The sequence below is a fragment of the Chaetura pelagica genome, unplaced genomic scaffold (genome assembly GCF_000747805.2).
Source record: "Chaetura pelagica isolate M959 unplaced genomic scaffold, ChaPel_1.0 scaffold99, whole genome shotgun sequence".
NCBI classification, from domain to species: Eukaryota; Metazoa; Chordata; class Aves; order Apodiformes; family Apodidae; genus Chaetura; species Chaetura pelagica.
This window is the reverse complement of record NW_009954539.1, coordinates 1,444,277-1,467,692: the sequence shown is the minus strand read 5'-3', so window position 1 is coordinate 1,467,692 and position 23,416 is coordinate 1,444,277. Positions and strand designations below refer to the sequence as shown.

Genomic DNA, 23,416 nt, shown 5'->3' with positions numbered 1-23,416 from the left:
AGGAGCACAATCTCCTGTCAGAAGTTAAGATTTTCAAGCATTAATGGCACTTCTACACATGCAGAGGTATGAGTTTCACCTATAAGAAGTGACAGAAATGCCCATCTGAGATTTTATCCTTGGAGAATCCCTGTTAGGCCCCCTCGCTGCTGTGTGCACTCACTTTATCCTGTGCTAGTGAATATTTAACAGGTGATGCCTAAACTAGTCCTGTGCATTGGCAGAGATGTCTGTTGGGCACAAGTACAATTTAGAAACAACTTTCTTGACCTTTGAGACTGGCAGAAGTTGGGAGAAGAAGGAGAAGTTTCCACTGGTTTCTCTGGCTTTCCCTTCTCTCTTTATGGAAAATGTTGGGGATGCCAGATCTTGACAAGAGCAGAAGCTCAGCTGGCTGGGGATCTGAAACAGTTGTGAAGATTCTTCTTTAGTAGCCTGAATGTGGATTTATGGCCTTGATGTGCTGTGGATCCCATAGTGGAAAGGTGCATGGATCAGAAGCACTCAAGAGGAAGGACTCAGTACCAAGCTTTTCTGAACTCTGAATAATTTGTCATGGCACACACATCTTTGTTCTAGCTGAAATGTAGGGTCAGACCGATCTGGCCAAATAGAGAGATCTATATTGATCTGATCACCTCAGCTTCCTTTAAAGCTAATAGAGGGCAAAGGACATCTTCTTTTCCAAAATCAGAAGCTGAAACTGGTTACATAATCTATGCTTGTTCCTGCTGCTGATTTTCACATAATGGTTGAGGCTGGAAGGGAGCTCTGGTCATCTGGTCCAATACTGCTGCTCAGGCATGACAACGTAGAGCCAATTGTAGAGTATATGTAGAGTACCACAGCTGTATCTCAGCTGTGACAAGTGCCTTTGACATCCAGATGTAACTATTTCAGGAAGACTGGTGGAGAGAAGAGCTTGTATGATTATCTTTGAATGGGGAGAAAAAGCTGAAGGGAAAATTGTTAAAAAAGAGAGCCTCTGTTGGCTGAGGAAAGAGGACTGAGGTACAGTCTGACCCACGTGTCTCAGAGTCTAAGAGAATGAGCAGCAGAGAAGGAGACATTACAAGAAGAGGGGGTCCAGGGGAAGTTTAAATTGAATATTCAAAGAAACTTTTTCACTCAAAGGGTTATAAAAAATTGCAACAGGCTGCCCAGGGAGGTGGTTGAATCATTGGTGCTTAGGGAGATAGCTTAGCAGTGGACTTGGGAGAGTTAGGTTAGTGGATGGACTTGTTGATCTTGAAGGTCTTTTCCAAGCAGAACAATTCTATGCTTCTATAATTCTTCAAACCAATGGAGAAGAAAACACCCAGGGCTTTCATTGAGACTGATGAGAGGAGATGACCAGCAGCCTTCAGAACAGTATTTGGAAGAGCTTTCTAGTAGGAGTATAGAGAACTAAACTGTACATGACCTCGAAACCAGAATGTGAAAGCTCTGTGAGGTGCCCAGGCTGACTCCCTTGTCTTTTGACTCTTTAATTGTCAGAAACCCTGCAGAGACATGAGCGAAGTCAAAAGAGTCAACCCCCCAGGGGATGGAGGTAAGGAGGCCTGGAGAAAAAGAGCACGGACACCTGGTTGGGAGCCTGGAAGATGAGTTAGAGCAAACCTGCCCTTGTACTGGCTTGCCTTGAGTCTGCTGTTGTCCCTGGGGTCTCTGGAGGAAAGACCAGGACATTTCACCTACCTGGAAAGTGTCCTGGAAAAAGTCCAGGGCCTATGTCCAGCTGTGTTCTGGTTGATGTGTTTCTATGCCACCTCCCCAATGGAGGTAAAAAGCCACTGAGAATGTAATTGTTTCCACACATATCTAAAATTTAATCATTAACAAAGAATGAATCAGATACTGACTCTTGAGATATGAAAGGAAGCAGCAATTGAGTTGTTCCCCAAGAGATGGGCCCAGAGTTAGTTCTGCGCAGGGATTCGGAACAAGCACAGCACTTACCAGCTTGTAGAAGACTCTCTGGGTTATTTGAAGGACACTGTGCGAACTAGGGGTGTGTCTTGAAATGCAGTGGAAGAAGGCAAGCCCTCTCACCTCATTGCCCTTGCCTTCTCAGTCCTGCTGGTCCCCTCCAGTGAGGTCTCTGGTTGCTGCAGAGCTGGCAGGTAGTGAGCACGCCGAGTAGAGTGAGATTGTCACAGACATGAGTGGCAGGCTGTGAGTATTTCTTCTCTGCTTGGGAACATTTCCCCTTGGCCCTATTTTGAAGTGGAGATTCAAGATTCTGCTTTGGGCCAATATTAGAGCCTTCTTCAAGATCTGACAGGCAATCTCTCTAGACACATCTTGAGCCAGAAGACTTGTTTCTAAAGTGTTTTTTTAAGTTTATGATAGTTAAATATTTTGCTGCTTCATGGTGTTTTATGTGATGTATGAGGAGGACCTGGCCAGGTTCTTTTAGAAACGGGAGAAAATTCTTGTGGTGCTTAGTCATCTCAATCAGCAAGGCTTGGCAGTTCAAGAGCCATTCTTTCCACTGTCCCCATTCTCACCTAACATGAACTCAAGAAAAAAATACCCAACATGGATGCATACATGTGGGTCATTGACCCAATCTATGGGAAAACGGGGGGATTTGGTCACATGAGCTGTCACTGTCCTGTACGGGGCAAGCTAGCAGACAAAATGTATATGCACAAAACCAAGATTCACTGTAAATAATGAAATATCTTAAAAAATCAACTAAAAGACACAACTTGGATTACCCAAAGGTTAGGGTATCAGGGCAACAAAACAATAAGGCACCTTAACAACAGAATACCCAAGCAAACAAGCAACTGGATAACTGTTATACAAAGGCTAATTGTTTGAGTACTAGCAACTTATCATTAGGTCTTACAGTAGGTCTACAGCAATCATTAAAATAATACCTTAAAGTAATGTGGTAAGACATTGATTGCAATATTTTTATGCTTAAAAAGATCCTAAAGTTTTAGAGTTCCAAAGGTTTAAAGTTAAAGCTTTCTTTGATATTTAAAACTAGCTAATGAAGACATGAATAAGAATTCATATAAAGGCATCTGATATTTCTTATCCTCCCTCTGGGTTTAGCAGGGTATCCCTTTCTCTCAACCTCTGGAGGAGTAACCACTTGAGCAGGTGTCCCCACTGGAGGGAGTAGGTTAAGCACACCTTTTAGAGAAAGTGTACAGGAGTCTCTCCAGTCAAAGATGGGATCAGGCTTTTATAGAATGAGGTGTTTGGCTGCTGTCATTGAACTACTGAGTCATACATCAAAAATCCACTTTTGGAGAGCAAAAGGAAAACAGAGAAAAACCCAAGAGAGCCTTTTTTTTCACCAAGCAAACTCTTGTGTTTAACTACCCCATTCTTGTTTTGTCTCCATTTGAAATATCTCTGGCTAAGTTGAGCTCTGTGTTCTTTAGCACAAGAGAGCAGCTGGCATTACTGACATCAACTTGACCTCTGTTTGTACTTTCCAAGTTGTTACCGGTTCAGATTTTACTATACACTTTCCTTTTGCATGGGAACCCTCCAACTACATGCCAGGGGCAATGAAACTTAGAGACAGAGGGGAATTGAATCTCAAAGGGAAACTGAGGCAGGCACACTAAGGCAAAGCACCCTGCTACAATCACTTATAATAGTAAACACTTTGGCATCTTTGAAGACGATGCTGGACACAGTTGATTTGTGAAGTGGGAAAAAGGCTTTAAAATACATCTTCCTTTCAGTAAGGAAATACAAAGCTATTGCTCTTAAAGAGGTAGTCCTGAATACCTGTAAGACAGTCTTCAAATCACCCACTAGTGTTTTGGAAAATGGCCAAATGTCAATAAGCTTGACCTTTGGTTACTTCAAAGAAAATAATTGCTAATAAGATGAAATAATACTAAGATGAAAGTTTTTATTTCTTTAAATTCAACACCTTTGTTTAATTTCATTGAAATTTAAGCTATCTATTTAATATCTTGAAAATAAAAAAAGGAAAATAAAAGAGATACATTGCAATAGAAACATTACATCTGGAGTTTGCACTTAGAAAAATACCAGTCCCAGTGGCTTCTGTCAGTCTGATCTTTACAGATATGTTTTCTGAGTAGGACTGGACACAGAAAATATCTTTTAAAGGATGGGTGACCTGAAGGACTGATTTCACTGGTGAGTAATCTTTTGAAAAAAGGCAGAGGACAGTAATGAGTGCTTAGTGGATGAGGGTCTGGGTTACTACAGAAACGCTATATGGGGAACTGCAGAACAAAGCTGCAGTTTATTTTTCCCTCTTTTTGTTGTTGTTGTTGTGTTTGTTTGTTTGTTTTGGTTTTGTTTTGGGTTTTTTTACTGAACTAAAGCTAACTATTGAGGGCATTAGTCTGAAAGATTTACTCATAGTGAGTGGCATTTTTTCACTCAGATATTCCTTTGAGGTCAACACTTACAATCAGTGAAAATACCTCATAGCTGTAGGTGAATGAAAGACCCTCTTAATCCCCAAGTAGGATCATGTATTGAGGTTTTTACAGCCTATCTACACATGGAATATTTTTCAAATATTCAATACCTTGTGTTTGCAAATTATGCACAAAATACTTCTAAAAACTTTACATACACAATATTTACATTGTTAAATGCCTTCTCAGTTTTTACAAAAAAGATTGTGTGCAAGCTTGAAAAGGATAAAATCTGTCTTCCAGACAACAAGGTAGAAAAGAGTCTGCAAAAGAGCATATCTGAACTAAAGTGTGTTACAACAAATTTATTTTCATTCATAGACTGAAATCTGAAATAAATAGCAGTGTGCAGCTGGTATAACATATGGGACAGGCCTGCCTAGTAAGTTTCTAAAGTTTTTCAAGGAAATATACATCAGCAGATTTGATAATATCTGATTTATCTGTTTTATATGAAAGGCATTTTCCTCTGAATCTGATAAGACGTAAAATAGGATGTTAACATAAAAAAATCTTGAAAGTCCATTCACTGTAGCTTGTCCTTCTGAGACATCAGTGGTAGCTTTCTGTGTCTGAATAATGCCTAGAGGCACTGTGATCTTTTTGATCTCCCATCCATTGCCTCTCAATGGATTTCCCCATGTAGGTGGTCATAGATGTGTGACTCTGCTCCCAGCTACTGTCATCTCATAGAGTTCCTTCAGATACCTCAATTTTTGTCTCTTTTAATTGAGAAGCCATTATCACAATTTCTCAGGTGGAAGTAATTTCCTTAATTTACCTTCAATTTTCTTCTTTCTGCTTTCTCTTGTTTTAGGAAGCAATGACTTCAAAGGTAGCAACTCATCACACAGAAGTTCTCTGCTGGGTCTTCTGTAGGTTGAACATAGTTTCTTTCCAATCAGTTCCTAACCACCAATGCTTTTTCTTTGAGCTACCATTTTGTTCAGTTTATTTCTATGGACATGAACAGTGCTACTGTCCACTTATTACTGTTGGAGGTATTTTTCATAGTTCCTATTCAATTCCTTTATTGTGTCCTTGAAACAGTCTAAAGAGATCTATACCAATAATGAAATTTATCACCAATTCACTTTCTTCTCCCTTTCAGTAAACATATTAATGAAGACTCTTGTTACTCATGTTCTGTGCTTTGTCATGAAAATGATTTCAACATTTTGCTTCCTGTCATAACCAGCCTTCAAAAGACAACACATTTTCCCCCCATCCAAAAATAGCAAAATATGCTCTCTTGAAAAGTGAATCTGGGATGCTCTGGTGAAAATCTTGCTAGAATCCAAATAAACAATATAAATCAATTTCTTCTTGATTACCCCTATGCTGTTGAAAGATGTGATGTGACTCAGAAACCTTGCAGTTAAATATGTTATACTCTAATGTCAGGTAATGACCTGTTTTTTTCATAGTTCCTATTCAATTCCTTTATTGTGTCCTTGAAACAGTCTAAAGAGATCTATACCAATAATGAAATTTATCACCAATTCACTTTCTTCTCCCTTTCAGTAAACATATTAATGAAGACTCTTGTTACTCATGTTCTGTGCTTTGTCATGAAAATGATTTCAACATTTTGCTTCCTGTCATAACCAGCCTTCAAAAGACAACACATTTTCCCCCCATCCAAAAATAGCAAAATATGCTCTCTTGAAAAGTGAATCTGGGATGCTCTGGTGAAAATCTTGCTAGAATCCAAATAAACAATATAAATCAATTTCTTCTTGATTACCCCTATGCTGTTGAAAGATGTGATGTGACTCAGAAACCTTGCAGTTAAATATGTTATACTCTAGAAACACAAAGGTTGCTTCAACGGCTACATTGACTCAGTGATCACAAAAGGTAAAATAATCTTGTAGAGCAGTTTGTGGTGAGCTTTTTCTGATGAACAAATATATTGGAAGGATCTAATTAACTCACCTGAACTCAGCATAATGACTATGTGTTCTAAAATCAAGCTTGTTTGTATCACAGCCCCTTCTTGAAAACCTAGTGGCGTTAAGAAAATAATTGGATATTGTTTTTTAGCAGTAGAAACTGGAAAGAACTTAATTAGGACAAATGTTACATATTAATTGCTTTTCTACATGGTGTCTTCAAATCTGCTGTGCTCGTCATGGTTGTTGGGGTGAATTTCACGTAGTTTCTCTTCTTCTGGAACCTGCCATGAAAATCAGATAACAGTTCTGTTGAGGAGATACAGAGTCCTATTTGACATAGGAGGGGAATAAATGGCACTGAGAATGAAATCCTGTTTATATATACCATGTGCATATTCATTAACATTGACCCAGCATGACATGAACCACCGCTTCTGAATTCTGAGGGATTAACTCAGGGTTTTCTTAATAGAAGAATTCCTTAACACTGATGTTAGATATGACAGTGCAAAATTAATATCTGGGATTTCCAAAGAACTGTAAAGAAAGAAGGTTGACCATCTCTCATGGAATACAAATGGTGTTGTATGCCAAATATCAATGCCCCTTCTCATTATGTGATATAACTCAGAGAAGTTCTGCTGATCCTACAGGACCTTCAATTGAGCAGCATCATATTATTAGCACTGGTCAACGCAGGCTGTGAATGCTTCAGCCACACTTCAAAGCTTTACTTTTCCTGACATTTTTTATCATCTACATAGAGCTGTTTCAGGTCTTACCAAAACCCAGTGCTTTGACTTTCCTGAGGTCAAACAGTGAATGACTTGCAGAGCAGTCATTAAAAGTTATTTTTCTGATTATCATTGCTAAAGCTGATCTTTTGTCTCAAAGCTTCCCCCTAGACAGCAACCTTTCTCTCACCAAAAGCCAAATGGTGTGGTTCACACTGGAGTTTAGTTAGTCCAATGTAAATCACATGACTATCTAGCAAGTCCAAAAAACATCCTGAAGGGGTCCTTGATAAATTCAGAGCCTGAAGCAGAGTAACATTTCCAAAAGCTGACTCATGTATTCAAACCACAAAGCCCAGGAAAGCAGGACTGCAGTGTGCTGTACATCTTCCAACATTATGAAAATTATGAGAGGTTGTATCTTACCTCCCAATAAACAGAGTCATCAAAGCAGTTCTTGTCAGATGCTTGTCCCAAGAAGGGCAGCTTTAGAATACCACCTGCAGGAAAAACAGCATCAGAGGTTAAGAAATGGATAAAATGGCCAAATAAATCTTCTTCAGATGTTCTCTTGGGAGTCATCTATTTTTTATGACATATTTCCTGGTCTACAAAAATGTCCAACCAGCATGGGACATGAGGTCATTGATTATGATAGGTTATGCAGGTTTCTTCATGTCGACATGAGTAAGAGCTTGTTTTTAGTTGCCCAAATCTTTCTCAGATTTCAGACTGGAATTTTCTACTTCAACCTGAGTTTTTGTTTGGAAAGTATCTACAATCACATGGAAACATATGACACCTAAATGAATATGTCTTGATTTCTAACTAGTTTCTGTTTAGACATTTCAAAGTGTCATTCTAGAAAAGAATTCCAACCAGAACAAAATCTTACTTTTCCTTTATACACAACCCAGTATTTTTCAAGCATGTATTCAGTAACATATCTAGGCTTCATTTGGAGACAAAATTACTGGAAAACTACATTTCAGCATTTAGGTTTCTACCAGTGTGTCATCATGCTCTAGTTCTATTTTTCTATTTTGTATTATTTGCATGATATTGTTGATACACTGAAGTTCTCCATGGATGAACCTCTACATTCACATACATTTTGGTTGCTATATGCATCATACTGACCTGTCAATGCTCCACCTGCCAGTGCAATTCCAACTGAACAGCCCAGGGCAGCAGCCTGCATGCCTGGAGTAAAGCGGACAGGTTGGCTGAAAAGACCAGAAAAACAAATCAGTGACAATCAAAAACTTACTACACTTTGAGACTGATCGTTGATGTTACAACTTCGTGCTGTCTGCTCATAAATACGTATCTTGCCATTGCTGTGTACGAGTCAAAAGTTGTGGTTTTATTTTGGTTTTGGTTTAGACCACAGAAGAAAACAAGTTATTTGGAAAGTTTATGAATATCTTGTTAGACTTTAGAATATGTTCCCCTTTGTACAAACAGATCAGCATTTTCTCTTCTTGAGCCTTTTAAGATGGCGAAAATAGCCCATTTTGCCAGTTTCCTTGGAAATCTTTACAATTAGTAGGAGTGTAATTGAAGGTTCATGATAAAGATTCTTCAGTGTTTGAATGGCTACATAAGTTTTTGTTTTTTTTTTTTAATGATGTTTTTAATTAATTGACTTTTACTTGAGCTTTCAATTTGGAGCAACATTGGCATATAAACAGTGTGCTAAAGGCAAGATGTCAAGAGGAGTCTTATTTAAACCAGAACATGATGTATGGCAGCAAATCAAAGATGCATTTTCTGAAAAAAAATAATCATAATTAAGTCCAAGGATAGTGAAAAATCAGCCTTCAAAAATCAATGAATTTCTTTCTCTTATCTCTCCATAACTCACCTGGACTGGTTTTTTATTGCAGTTACTACAATGCCAGCAATCCCTCCCAGTATTCCAGGTAAACCATGTAAATTATGAACTCCACAAGTGTCTTGAATATTCAGCTTGGATGACAGCAAAGGCTGAAATGAGGGGAAATATGAATTTTATAGTGAGCTTATATTCTTCCATTGTTTCTAGAATGATATGCAAAAGAAGACAAAAGTACAAGAAACTGTTTATTTAATATAAGCAAAGTTTAGCTATAAAACCTGTCACCTTTCCCTTCACTGTGAAATTGTTTATATGCAGAGAAAGCCAAGGATGTACATATAATGGTACAAAAATGCCCAAGCTACTATCATAAATATAATGGTAAAAACCACATGACAGTCCATTGATGCTCCTAATCTTTTCATCCACTGCAGCAAATGTGGAAAGAGGTTGCTAAGTAATATATTTGCATCTGGTCTGAGTCTGCTAGCCAGGGATTTTCTTTCAGATTTTTTGTCCATGCCAGTTCAAACAGTTTTAGTTAGAATTTTTGTTTCTACATTTTGCACATGAAGCAATTACACGTAATACTTCAAAAGTATTTATTTATTCCAGATCTACTTAGAAATTTTAGAAGACTGAAATGTAATTAATCTTGTTTCACAGAAACACAGGCTTGTAAAAAAATTCTGGTAGCTCCTTGAACAGAAGTCCTAACTTCTTTGTTTTTACCTAGGTGATGGACTAAAGCTAGCTCATAAGTATATATATAAATCACACTGATTTAAAAATAACAATTATCTACAGCTTACACTCTATGCTATGTCAACAAACTACTAAACTCCCTTTCTAGCAAACCAAGGGAACTCCAGCAAAGCCAATGAAACAATAAGTAAACGAGAGCAGAAGTGTGTCCTCAGTACTTACAGTCAGGAAGTGGAACCCAAGGACTGAGATGATTCCAGCAATGCTCCCAATGCACATGGCACCAAAAGGGTGGATTAACATATCAGCACAGGTACCTACTGCTACTCCTCCTGCCAGGGTGGCATTTTGAATGAGAACCTGCAAGGAGTATACAGAGGTGGGGATGATATATGTGGAACAGAGACATAGGACTGAGTGAATCTGAAAGCTTTTTTTTTTTTTTTCCTTACAGAAGTTTTCCTTTTCTTCAGGTGGGATTTTTCCACTCAAGACTGAACAGGAATTTAAAACAGGGCTCCCTGTTACATGTTCGGGGTGTTGGTTCAAAGATGCTCTAAGCCAGTTTTGCTGGAGCCAGTTTAATGAAGCCCAGCTTTTGCAAAGTCCCTAAAACTCATCTGACTTCTCGAGAAGGCAGGTTGAGCGAGTGAGAGCTGTGTCCTACAACAGCAGTCAGCTCTGCAAGCTCATTGAACTGTGTGCACTCACTGGGTTTAGACTGAAACTACTGGAAGGGACTGGAAACATGGGGCTGGATTTTAAGGTGAGGAAATGACAGATATAAAGCCTGTCAGCCCCAATCTAATTTGGCTTTGCCTGTAGTGCAGCTGCACTGTGAGATTGCCAAGGAGGAGGTTGCCTTGAGAGACCTGTTTTAGCCATTACAACATGGTAACACACACAGGATTTTCTTTGGAATGAGACCCAAAATCCGCCAGAATTTTGGACTAATATCTCTGTGGTCCAGCAGGCTCTGTGGACAAGGAAGCACAAGGGAGCAGGACCATCACTATAATGTCTAAGAGCTTTCCACTCTCCAGATGCAGTGATCCCACTGAGGAATCACCACATACCACAAGCAGAGTGGGTTGCCTCAGAACCTAACCTTACATTACAGCTTGTAGAAGTACAATAGCTCTAATTTTGCTCACAGTAATAGCAAAGGCTCTGGATATCTCACAGACATTGGGGATTGGCTTAATCATCCTTATTATGGAGAGGTGACTCGATTTAACCAAGGTTGTGATGTGATTCTTACCATACTGAATTTGCCCCTTTCATCCACCAGGCTGGAGAGGGCAAATGTTACAACAGCACATGCAGCCAAGGAAAAGTAAGTGTTGACAATTGCTGTCAGGCGGTCATTTTCTCTGTCTGCAATGGCAGAGTTAAAACTAGGCCAGAAAAGCCAAAGGAAGAGGGTACCTGGATGAATGTAAGACAAAATGCAACAAAGTCTATTAAACTGCAAAGGGATATTTCAATGTGAAAAGTTCAGCAAAACAGAATTAATGCCAAGCTGGATGGGGCTTAGAGCAACCTGGCCTAGTGGGAGGTGTCCCTGCCCATGGCAGGGGGTTTGGAACTAGATGGTCTTTAAGATCCCTTCCATTGCAAACCATTCCATGAACTAGCTACAGGAAATGAGGAAGATGATCAGTAAGAAGCATTAAATAGCTAAAATGCTGGAAGAAATAACAGATAGTGAAGAAGCTTTTGCCACTGGCAGGTGAGATTTTGACAGGTGATCTCTGGCAAATCTTAGTGGAAGACTTTAACACATTGTAACCTCTTGTCATGTCCCACTCACTGCCAGAGCTCACCACCACTATGAAGACCATACCAGAATGGGATGCATTAGCAGGACATGCCAACCCTTTAGTATCTATTGCCATAACTGATAGTTTTAGCTGGTAAATTGACATATGAATTGATCTCAGAAACAGATACATGTACAATCTCTAAAACATTTATTAGAGGGACAGAGCACAGCTCAGTATTTTAAATCATGGCAACTTTCTATGGAAATGCTACTTATAACAGACTATTTAAGGGAAACCAGTAATCATTACCTGACAGTGAAAACACGTATTTAATTTGATTTTTTATTTTATTTTTTTTTTAACCAAGGAAAAACTGTCAAACTATGTGTGCCACCAAAAACATTGTGCATGCATCAGCCAAAAAAAGAATATACCTCTGGAAATGTACTTAAGAAAATGTATGCAGCATAATAATAGGCAATCATTCCAACAGGGGTGAAAGAGGGATGAACAGCTGGTCAGCACTCACCATTACTTCACTTACCAATCATGGCAAACAGATCTGAATGATAGGTAGATTCATCATTTTCATGTTTGTTTTTCAAACCAGGTCGATACAAGACGAGAGTTACGGCCAAGCCAAAATAAGCTCCAAAAGCATGAATAGTCATTGAGGCTCCAACATCCGTAGCCTGTAATCAGGACCCAAAATTATGCCACATATTTTTTACAGCATAGAGATGAGGATTTGATGAAGGAGAAGTCTGGATGACTTTAATAGTTTAGCTTAATGGTAGAAACTAGAACCTAGAATATGTAAACTGTCAGTATGAAAAAGTGAAAGTGTCTGTTATAAACAGAAAACAGTTGTTACTAAATAACTGTACCTGAAGTACTTCTGTCACTAGGTGTTCATTGCATGCAAAGATTGTGATCTCCAGAATTGTCAAGATCAGCATCTGAACGGGACTTGTTTTCCCCAGGACTGCTCCAAATGAAATCAAAGCAGTTGCTGTACTGAAGTCTGCATTTATCATGCTGAAGTTAAATAAATAAAAACAAAACAAAGAAAAAACAAAAACATAGACAAAAAGAAATTCAGTTTACAGAGACCTGAAATGAAGCTGTAGTATCAAAGCTGCCGCATCATTAAAATAATAGACTCTTCCAGTATAAATTTATCAAGACAATCTTTGTGGATAAAAATAAAAAAAAATCTTTCTAGATTTTTTTTGTGGGGAACTTGACTGGCCACTGAGGAAAAAGTGTGGAAAGATTACCTCCTGCTTCTGTCATATATGTGCTTAATTGCTTGAAATTATACTGAAAAGTCAGGTGAGGTTTGTATCATGGATGTACAGGGATGTTTCCAGCTCTGACTGTCACTTGAACTTCAAAGATGACAGAGGGCTCTTAGCTTTGGTCAGATAGTTTTCTCACTTCAAAAGCCTTGCACAGCTTTCTGTCACTGTGCCTCATGTTTGCACTGGGTGTCAGGAAGGACCAGTGTTAAGAGGTAAAGATAAATAAAACCACAAATTAGTAAAAAACTTGCAGCACAGAGGGGAACTAGCTTATATGTCCCTCTACAAATGCCTGTCTGCAAGCATTAAGGAGCTACTTATCTTAGTTCCATGTGTCCCTCAGTAGTGCTTATATTGTATCTGCTTGTCCCTCAGCAATGTTTGCATGTTGGTCCTTTACAATTCTCTACAAATTGTCTCAGAAAACAGAACTGTAGATCTGGAGAACACCCTGAAACCTTGGTAGAAGCAGGACATATGAACGGGAGGAGGATTAAAAGTAACTAGAGGCATTGGTCATGAGGTCTCTTATTCTATGTCTGGGGTCCAAAACCTACCTAGTGCTCATGCAAATCATCCCTGGAGAATAGGAGAAAACCATGTGAGTGGCCAGACACACTGTTCCAGTCTTTCTTGTGTGACCCCATGTGTCATGGAAGGACAGATCCTGTCATGCTTGCTGGATGCAGGTGGTGCTGTGCTACTGCTGGAAATCTGCTGCTGCTTCAGAGATTCAAAGTGGTCTCTCTACATGAACTACAGCCCACATGTAACATAGCACCTCAAATTTCATCTCATGCCTTGATTCCCTTCGCCCTGTGCACCAAGTGTTGCCTGTTTTTTTTTTGTGGCCAGCAGATCGAGAGAGGTGATTCTGCCCCTCTACTCTGTCCTGGTGAGACCTCATCTGGGATATTACATCCAGCTCTGGAGCCCCAGCACAAGAAGGAGATGGATCTGTTGGAGTATGTCCAGAGGAGGGCCCTGAAAATGATCAGAGGGCTGGAGCACCTCTCTTATGAAGACAGGCTGAGGAAGTTGGGATTGTTCAGCCTGAAGAAGAGAAGGCTCCAGGGGGACCTCATAGCAGCTTTCCAGTACCTGAGGGGGTCTATAGGAAGGGTGAGGAAGACCTGTTTACAAGTGCATGTAATGGTAGGACAAGGGATAATGGTTTTAAGCTAGAAAAGGTAGATTAGGAAAAAGTTCTATAATATGAGGGTGGTGGATCATTGGAATGGGTTGCCTAGAGAGGTGGTGGGGGCCACATATCTGGAGACATTCAAGGTCAGGCTTGAGGGGGGTCTGAGCAATCTGTTCTAGTGTGAGAAGTCCCTGCTTGTTGTAGGGTGGTTGGACTAGATGACCTTTAGAGGTCCCTTCCAACCCAAGGTGTTTTATAATTCTATGATTCTAAGGTTCTTTTAAAGGTGAAAGGGTAGTTGAATGTTGAGAGATGGACAGTAAAGCTCCATCAAATTTCAGTGAACTCAGAAGTCTGATACCAAGAATATATTTTATGGCTTCTCCTGATACCTTAAGAAATAGAAAAGTAAATTTTGGTAAATTCACAATTACCTTTTGGTATCTACGTGAATTTTCCCTCCTTTCATGTGCCAAAATCCTTGCATCAGGATTCCCCACTGGAGACCAAAGGCAGCAATGAGCATGGTGTTACCAACGCTGCTGAATCCATATTTCTTCAGAAAGGTCATCAGGAAACCAAATCCAACAAATATCATCACATGGACATCCTGAAAGACTGAAGGGAAAACATGTCTGTGTAGTGACTATGAATAATGATTACCAAGCAGGGAAACCTGGGGAAAAAAATGATGATTTAATAGAAAAGAGTCCCAAACTCAAGTCACCAATATGATCCATCCTTCCCCATTTCATGACCAGTCTACTAGCTGAAGACTGAGTGTCTGGAAAATGCAAGACCAAATTATTGATTTTATTCCTTTCTGTATTATTATGAAAAGAACACTGGATCTCAATACTAGCAAATTTTATGTGTCCAGAACTCTTTTCTGCTTGTGAAGCTACATGACAACTTCATGTTCTTAAAGAAAAGTTACCTTCTCCCTCAAAAAAATGTAGTCACATCCATTGTGTTCTGGCTAACTCCAAAATTGTACATGGGATTTTTTTGGAAGGGTGTTACTTGGCCCTGTGCAGAGGAATGCTGTGGTCTCTAAACATATACCAGAGATTTATTTCTTCACCTGGGTAAAAGAAAAAGACATTTAAGGTAATGTCTAAACTAGTAAATTAATGTTTATAATCAGCATGTACCTAGGCTTTCTGCAAATGTGTTTGTTGTTTTTTTTCCCCAAATATGAATATTGTTAAAATAAATCTTGCTGGTTTTCTACTTTCAAATTATTTTTTAGTTTTTGTTTTATTTCCTTTTTTTTTAGGCTTTTTGGTACCAATGGAGTTTATCACCACAACATGGATATTTTATGTGTTAAACTCTTTTTTCACTCTGAAGTTTTTAACATCATTTAAGGGCTTCTACACCAAGCAGGCTTGAGTCTGGTAATTAGAAGTTTTTTCTTTGTTTATATTTTGAGTTAGAACTCCAGTATAGAGAAACTATTTATTTTTTATTTCTATGTCATTGACTCTTATGTGTAAATATGTGGGGGAAAAACTGAGACATTGCCTCAGTTAATACAATATTTGGCTTGAAGTTCCATTTCCCAGTTACATACTTTCAGGATTCCAGTATTTTGATATATGCAATACCACGTTCGACCAAAAGAGGGCCTAGAAGTATAATAAGTTACTTGAGATTTCTAATAAGGTATTGTCGTTGCAGTGTCATTTCCCAGCCCTGACCTAGCGCTGAAATACACGCCTGCATGTAGTAAAATCTTTTACATTGGGCTACATGCATCAACGAAACAGCATGGAAATGCAGATAATTCAGAGACATCCCCAACCCTTTTGCTTCCTCTTCAGGTTGGATATTTTCACATTTATTTCCTCACTTCAATAACAAACAGTTATGGGATTTCTGAGGCCCCTACAGTCCTTTGGAAGCTTCTAATTTTCCTTCATGTTACTCAGTTTCCAGAACTACTATCCAAACTCCTGTGCTGTGCTTACTACTTATTTTAAAATATATAAAATAAACTTGTTTTCTCCATTTCTCTGCTTTTGATACATTTGCATATGTTTGGATTGCAAAGCTGGGTGAAAATAACTGTCTTGCTTAGAACTCAACACATTCCTTTCCTTCAGAGGACCTGGCTAGAGATTAAAAAGATATAGTTGGGAACAATACAAACCATGCCAATACACCTTTCCTGATTCTATGAGCGGCAAAGTCTTCAGTGTCTTAGTGGACACAGAACCCCAAACACAGCTTAATTTGCCCATATTCCTGTGCCAGAGGGAGTCAGCAGGGAAAGTTTATGAAAAAGATATGTACCCATCAAAGTTCATTTGATGGGTACATCTGTCTGTGCACTCTCCCAGCTTGCAGGAGCTTGTGCTGCAGACAGAGCTGTGTCTTCATACTTGACTTGCCAGTGGTGGTGGACCATACATAGAACAACTCTACTTCAAATGTCTTGAAAAACGCACAGAGCAGTGGTTAGTATCAGTAGGATTGAGAGTGGGTAGCCTTCCCGGACACCACCTGATGATCTCAGGTCAGATGATCAATCACCTTCTTTCTTTTTAAGTGGGACAAAAATATGTTGGCAGGTCAGATGAGAAAGCTCAATTTTCAAATAAAGGAAGGAGTAACCTGAGATCTCTAGCTCTTTTTTTTTTTTTTTTTTTTTAGAAGATAAGTGGAAACTGGGTGCTGACCAAGCCTTTTTCTTCCCTTAAAAAATACTTTTCTATGAGTTACCATTCACCCAGTAACCTGTGGGATCAACACCTTCACATCTGAGAAGTGACCCAGGTTATTTGTCTGACTCTTGTAAAACGTCTTCATTAAAAGCTTATTAATATTACCAGAAAAATACAGAACTAGAGGGAAAAATCCCTAAAAGTTGACCAGCAACATCTCAAAAAGTAGCCTTTCTGTTTGACTTGGGTAGAAGAAAATGGAAATGTGTTTAATAGGTGCTTAACTTGACAAGTCAAATGATCTGTTCCTTCATCAATATTCATTTTTTGTGACACTTGAGTTTCGTGCACAGAATGAGAAGTACTTTCAAAAATCATAGAATTATCAAATGGTTTGGGTTGGAAGGGACCTTAAAGACCATCTAGTTCCACCCCTCTGTCATGGGCAGGGACACCTCCCACTAGACCAGGTTGCTCTAAGCCCCATCCAACCTGCCCTTGAACACTTCTGGGGAGGGGGCAGTCACAGCTTCCCTGGCCAACTTGGTCCAGTGTCTCACCACCTTTACAGGAAAGAATTTCTCCCTCATATCTAATCTAAATCTATATTACCTGCTACTAAAATTACCTACTTCTCCTCTTTTCATTATTTAATCAGCCTGCGCCATGGACTTTCCAATAAGTTTTATTTTGGCCCATTCAGGATAGGCAACTCATTCAGTGCATTTCTTGCTCTTGTTTCCAATCTCCTGGCTAAGTCATTGCAGACAAAGCAATTAAATGTTTCTTATCAAAACAATCCCACTCATGTATACAACAGCTCAGTAAATCATGTCTAGATTAGTAAATGATGCTTTAATGCCTAAGTAACCTGACTGTACATGTGAGCAAAAGAACAGGTTTCATATGCACATTGATGACTGAGAAATTTAATTCTCAGTGTCCATCAACAGGGCTTCTGCAGGCTCTGGTCTGTTTTGAAAGGTGCATTGAAAAATCTTACCCCAGCCCTGAAGATCAGAGGCAATTCTGTTTGAAACAAGCAGCTGGTTGACATGCAATCCTGGGCCCTCCTGAGGGCTGCCCAGGATGTATAGAAATGACTAAGTTGTCTGGACTTCTTTACATACTAGATTAAAAGTCCTGGTTAAAACTAGGTTAATACATGGCGGCTGAGGACAAATTTAAATTACTATAGCATATACCTTGTGTTTGAACTCCTATTCATGCATTCTTTTAAAGAAGAGTAGGTCTGGATATATTTCAAATTATGGAGAAAACAGCATGATTTTAAAGAAACTGTTTCAGTAATTAGTTGTGTTCAACAAAACACAGTACTTCAATTCTGTGAGGCAGGAAAATTAAGATTGGGAACAAATGCTCCATCAGATCAAAACCACTGCACATGACCCTGCAGGGCTTCCTAAGACCAACATATTAATTCCACAAACTAATGCAAGGTCTTTGCATGGTGATCAGTCTCAAAGCAAAGATGCTTGTGGTATCCAGGTTTATACTAAAACTGATTTTGCTCTGTCTGAAGAAGTAAACCATATAACTCTGAAAAAGAGGAGTGCATCAGTTTTCTTAAGCTATGAGTCAATCAATCAATCAGAGGACATTACTTATAGGATCCCAGTACTGAAGAGATCATCTAGGAGTGCTTGCAAAACCATCACGTCCTTGTCCTCCCATTCTAGTCGCACTGCACACCTAAAGTTGTCCATCCAATTCATGACACCTGTATTTGCAGCTACCAGAAATAAGTACAAGGCAAAGCTATGCTTTGGGAATGGTCTCAGCTCAGTCTCTCTTACTTGTCTGCAAAACTGAGGTGATCCCCAGTTTTTATTTTCAGTCAAAAAATACTGAGACAGCTTGGACTCATGGTGCTGAGGTATTTACGGCATACAAAAGCAGGTGCTGCACTGCAGTTCTGACATTGGATATTTGCCCCTGGATGAAACAACTGAATCTATGAAATGCAGATTGGTTAACATCCTTGGGAATACTATGGGAAACAGTTTGAACCCATCATTTTGTGAATTTTATGTCTCTACTAATAAACTGAACAGTCTGAACAAAAGGCCCATGACATAAGTTGACTCATCTCTCTACAGCTCCATGCTCTTCTCTCCCAAAACACTGTTCCCACCTGTACTACTGAGTAAGAGTAGTCCCTTATCTATGCTATGCCTCAAGCCATACCTAGGAGGAGGGGAAGGTGGTGATTTACACAAGCCAAAGTCATGCCAGAGGCTTTCTATCAGCTCAATAGTGTGGGGAACTGAGGGACAATGTGCAGCTATAAGAGCACCATACACTATCTGTGCAGGAAGGCATGGGAGACAGCAGATCATTGCTCCTAAGTATTTTAGACACTTCTATCAGGGACAAATCAGCTATAAGTGGTCCCCAGCTGGATAGATTGCATTTAAAGGCCTATACTATAGGTGAGAAGAACCTTTTTTTTTTTTTCCTGTGATGCTGATGAAGGTCCTGTCCTCCCTCTGATGCCTTTTTAAAATGGAGATATTAAATTAAAAAGAAGGTTTTGTTAAGTGTGAGAACAGCTTATCCCAGCAGTTCCCAGGGTACACAAGTACCTGTGGTGATGAGTGTGATACAGGAAGTATCTATCCAGAAGACTCGAGGTTTACTAAAAAATGCACCACCACTGAAGAGAGTTAAATTACTGGCAGAAGTATGAGGATCTCATGGACTTTTCTTCATTTTCCTTGGTAAGGTGGGCTTCAAGAAAATACTGGTCAGCCAGCAGGTGTGATATTCAGATCAGAGAATGTAATTTTCTCAGTTCTTGTGGGGGAAACAAACCTTAACCTGAGTCTGAAGGACCTGTGTTATAGATAGCATCCTTCTTGTATGCCAGGTTGTACAAACATGCAAAAACCACAATTGTCCTGTGGCTGTATCTGTTTTTGCTGTGTTGTTTTGGAGCAGAGTCAGAGAAGAGGGAGTTTGACAGATGTTGCAGACAATAGATATGTGAATACAATAACAGTGCCAGAGTAGAATTACCTGTGCTGTCAAGTTATTAATGTGGTCTCTGGTATAGTTTCTGCCTAGGCCAACTGTCACCTCATAGGTAGCAGTGGCACATGGGTAATTCTCAATATACTGTCTAGAAAAGGCCACCTAACTTAGGAACTGAGATAATTCAATATCATGGATACGTTCAGGCTGTGTCTCAGAAAGAGAAAGGGCTCTGTTATAGCTTAACTTATTATCTCTTGGGAATACTGCTGCTGTGGAGTTAACCCAAATGTGAGTAATTAGCCCCTGATGTTCATCAGCTGATTTGCATCTGGAGCTGAATAATGCTATACATTCACTGTGCTCTCAACTGGACAATGCTTGGCACGAGGACACAAAACACAAGACTAGTAGGGAGTGAAGTGACCCCAAGACCATATTTCTCAGTAAAAGTCACTGAAAGGCCAGTGGGAATGAGGTAAAAAGGGGGATGGATTAAAAATTACATGGATACTACAACAGGCAAGGAAGGAGTCCTCTACCGTTACGGTCATCATTAAGAGGATTGCAATCAGGACTGCTAGTCATTAAGACATTAGAGTCAAGAAGACAAACAACAAACCTTCAATACTGCCAGCAAGACACAGGCTGCTGCTCTGTAGACTTGTTTTCCTATTTATTTTCAACAGTCAGATCTTTGCATGAAGAGAGGGAGGCAGAGGTAAGCCTACAACTACTCAGGCCAAAAGCTTTGTCCCTGAACTTCATCAAGCATTCTCTGAACAACAAAACAGAAACATTTGCAGGTGGAACCATTACTGTCTACAACTGAGCCCCTACTATGAGAGATAGGAAGGGTTCTCCACCTTGTGACAAAAACCATTGATCTTCATGGAGTCCAGTTTCTGCAAATACATTTTGTAACAATGATGGATATGCTGCCCAACTGCCTCGTTCTCATAACCTTTTGAAACCTGGATGGTAGCAATGAAATGCTCTGCTCATTTTCATTAGTTGATACAGTAATCAGGATAAAAGGTCCAGCAAGAAGCCCTACCATCTATATCTGGAAAGTTCCAGGATTGTTAAAAGCAATTCATACTTCTCCAAGCTTTCATCTGCTATGCAAACACCAGAACTATTTTCAAGACTTTTCTCTCCCAGAACAGCTAACTTCTCCTCAGTCAGCTATTGCCAGAATTTTATATGTGCTCAACTTGAATTTGTCTTTGGAGCCTGCTGCTTTCACACCTCAGAAAACATTTGTCTGCTCCAAAGCATGCTTTTGTTTTCTGGATATATTGATAGCTTTCATAACTTCTCTAGAAATCTTACTTAGTGTTAGTTTAAAGACATTCTAACTGATATTATAAATCACAGACAACTTACGTGGGTATAAATTTTCAGAGATGTTGTTCTGGTCATATTCCACAAATATCCCAAACAAAACAATGATGATCACTTCCAGAAGAAGAGCCATGATCGAGAACGTGAACCTCATGTTGGTGTCAAGGGCTGAAGGCATTGCAAGAGAGCAGGCAGCTGTGAGAGCTTGATAAAGGACCTTGTCTTCAGGGAAGCTGCCCAATTCAGTGGATCTGGGTGATATAACAAGAAAAAAAATGAAAGAGAGAGACGGGTGAACACACCGTCCCACCCACTGTGGGCGGGAAACTGTATGGGCTAACATGACAATTTCTATTTCCCAGTCTATTTCTGTGCACAAAATGCTGGGTTACATGTTTTTTCAATTTATAATGTAAATCAGCTCATTTAGCCACAGATGTTTCTCACTGTCTTATACGTATTTTAAAAAGGAAATAGCCTGAAAGGAAATCTCACAGAGCATGGTTTGCTGCACATAGTGAGGAACACAGTGACAGTCACTTATGGTTCCTGTAGTCAATAATTTCTTCAAGTTATAGATTTTATTTTAAAAGGTGAAAAATTTTGCAACGTGGATATTCTTATTTCATCATACAGAATATAATACGCAAAGAGAATCTCAGCAGGCTTTCAGAGAGCTCTTATTTCACAGAGACTGAAGTACTCAGATCACAAGTTCTCACCGGGAACTCCTAGCAAACAAAATAATTATACTTCTTCATAAGAAGGAATGGATTGTCTTAGTTGCTAAAAAATAATTCAGTAGATTTTTCAAAAAAGGAATTAAAAAAAATTGCTCGGTTTTTCATTTTTAGCTATTGCTTTTTGCATTTCTCTTAGCTCAGACAATGAAAATATGTCAGAGACCAAATCTCTTAAATGATTTTAAAAGGCTCAGTTTGTAAACTGAAAAAAGAAAGGTGCAAATAAAATTTCATTTAGGTCACTATTGGATAATCCCTTTGCTTGTCAAAATGTGTCTTGACTCTGAAGAGTTTTGTGCATAAAATATTTTATTGATGTGATGCTAACTTGACATCTGTTAATCCAGTATGTAGAAGATAGGACAAAATGGTATGGTAGGAGTCTTTTTTCCATTGAAAATTGTACCTATAAAAAAAATAGAGATTCCATTGCAGTAGTATACTAATTGGTCATGAAGTATTATTGTTAGGATACAGCAATAAAATGCTGGGTATAAAAATCAGTAGAATCTATTGATGCTGGAAGGTATTGCTCTATTGGGCTACTGTCCTGGTCAGAATACTGTGGGAAAGCTTCTCACATGCTATGAGATTTAGAGAGCTCAGGTTTTTTACACCTGTACTGGTGTTCCAGGCAGTGCCATGGCCTTCTCTCTGGTGCTGAGGCCAGTTTACATATTTCATAGAATCATAGAATCTTAGGGGTTGGAAGGGACCTCGAAAGATCATCTAGTCCAACCCCCCCTGCCAGAGCAGGGTCACCTAGAGTACATCACATAGGAACACATCCAGGTGGGTTTTGAATGTCTCCAGTGAAGGAGACTCCACAACCTCCCTGGGCAGCCTGTTCCAGGGCTCTGTCACTCTCACCGTAAAAAAAATATTTGGATATTCACCTTGAACCTCCTATGCTCCAATTTGCACCCATAATTGTCAATCATTAGTGTGCCAAACAGTGTGGCTGACATTAGGCACCTCTTAGGAATGGTGCTGTTCATGGTTATTCCTGGACTGAGTCTGTTTGACCCTGCTGTTGTAATCTTAGGGAGGATAAAAGTCCTGGCATTGTTCAGTTTGGCACTGTTCAGTTTTCTAGTATAAAGGTAGAATTACACAATCATCCAAACTAAATTTAAAATTATTTCTGCTTTTTCTCTTTGAGAATGTGTCCTATGGATTTGGAATTGAGCAAGAAGGACATATCAGTTTATCACAGGATCAAACTTGGAAGTGGCAAAGCTAAAATAAGCGTTTTTCTTTGTTGTGACTGTATTTCACCTCAACAGCTCAAAGAGAGGAAAGCAGGGCTTTGTTAAAAAGCTATTGCTCACTTACTGTACCACAGGATAAGACAGAGAGCAATGTCACAGGAAGTGATTAAAAAAGAACAAAATAATGAGTAAAGTTCATTGTTTTTTTACCTTTAGCTCAGACATGAATATCTTGTGTTATTCATTACATACTGTTTTCCCTAGTGAATAGCCCACATAATACATGTGCGATCTTTATATTAAGTCTTTGCAGGGGTGTAGAAAAGGCTCCTTTTTGAAATATTTTTGGGGAAAGTGCCTTTTAATAAATGTTTAAATTTTAAAATGGGTCAGGTCAAGTTAATTCAATCAGGACTTTCTTTGAGCTTATTATTTTATATCTTAAATTGCGTGCAGGTACATGAACACATACACAGACTAACAATCTATAGTGAAAGAGTATTCATGCATGTCCTAGTTGGTCACATTATACTGCCTTTTTAGTCAATGCAAAATTATGTGCATCTCAAGAAAATTGTTAATCTTAACTCTCCTAAAGAGTTGTCTAAGGAATAGAGGCATAATGCTTTAG

At 39.1% G+C, this 23,416-nt stretch overlaps 1 protein-coding gene across 1 annotated transcript; it reads right to left on the bottom strand.

Annotated features, from left to right (window-relative positions):
• Positions 1-6,531: 6,531 nt before the first annotated feature.
• Positions 6,532-21,063, bottom strand: RHAG (Rh-associated glycoprotein). The gene is made up of 10 exons (XM_010004887.1): positions 20,874-21,063; positions 14,256-14,439; positions 12,261-12,411; positions 11,918-12,065; positions 10,869-11,035; positions 9,830-9,967; positions 8,930-9,051; positions 8,203-8,288; positions 7,489-7,562; positions 6,532-6,609 (listed from the first exon to the last, which is right to left on the bottom strand). Exons 1-10 carry the CDS (start codon positions 21,007-21,009, stop codon positions 6,532-6,534), a joined length of 1,284 nt encoding a protein of 427 aa, XP_010003189.1. The 5' UTR covers positions 21,010-21,063.
• Between the last annotated feature and the right edge of the window lie 2,353 nt (positions 21,064-23,416).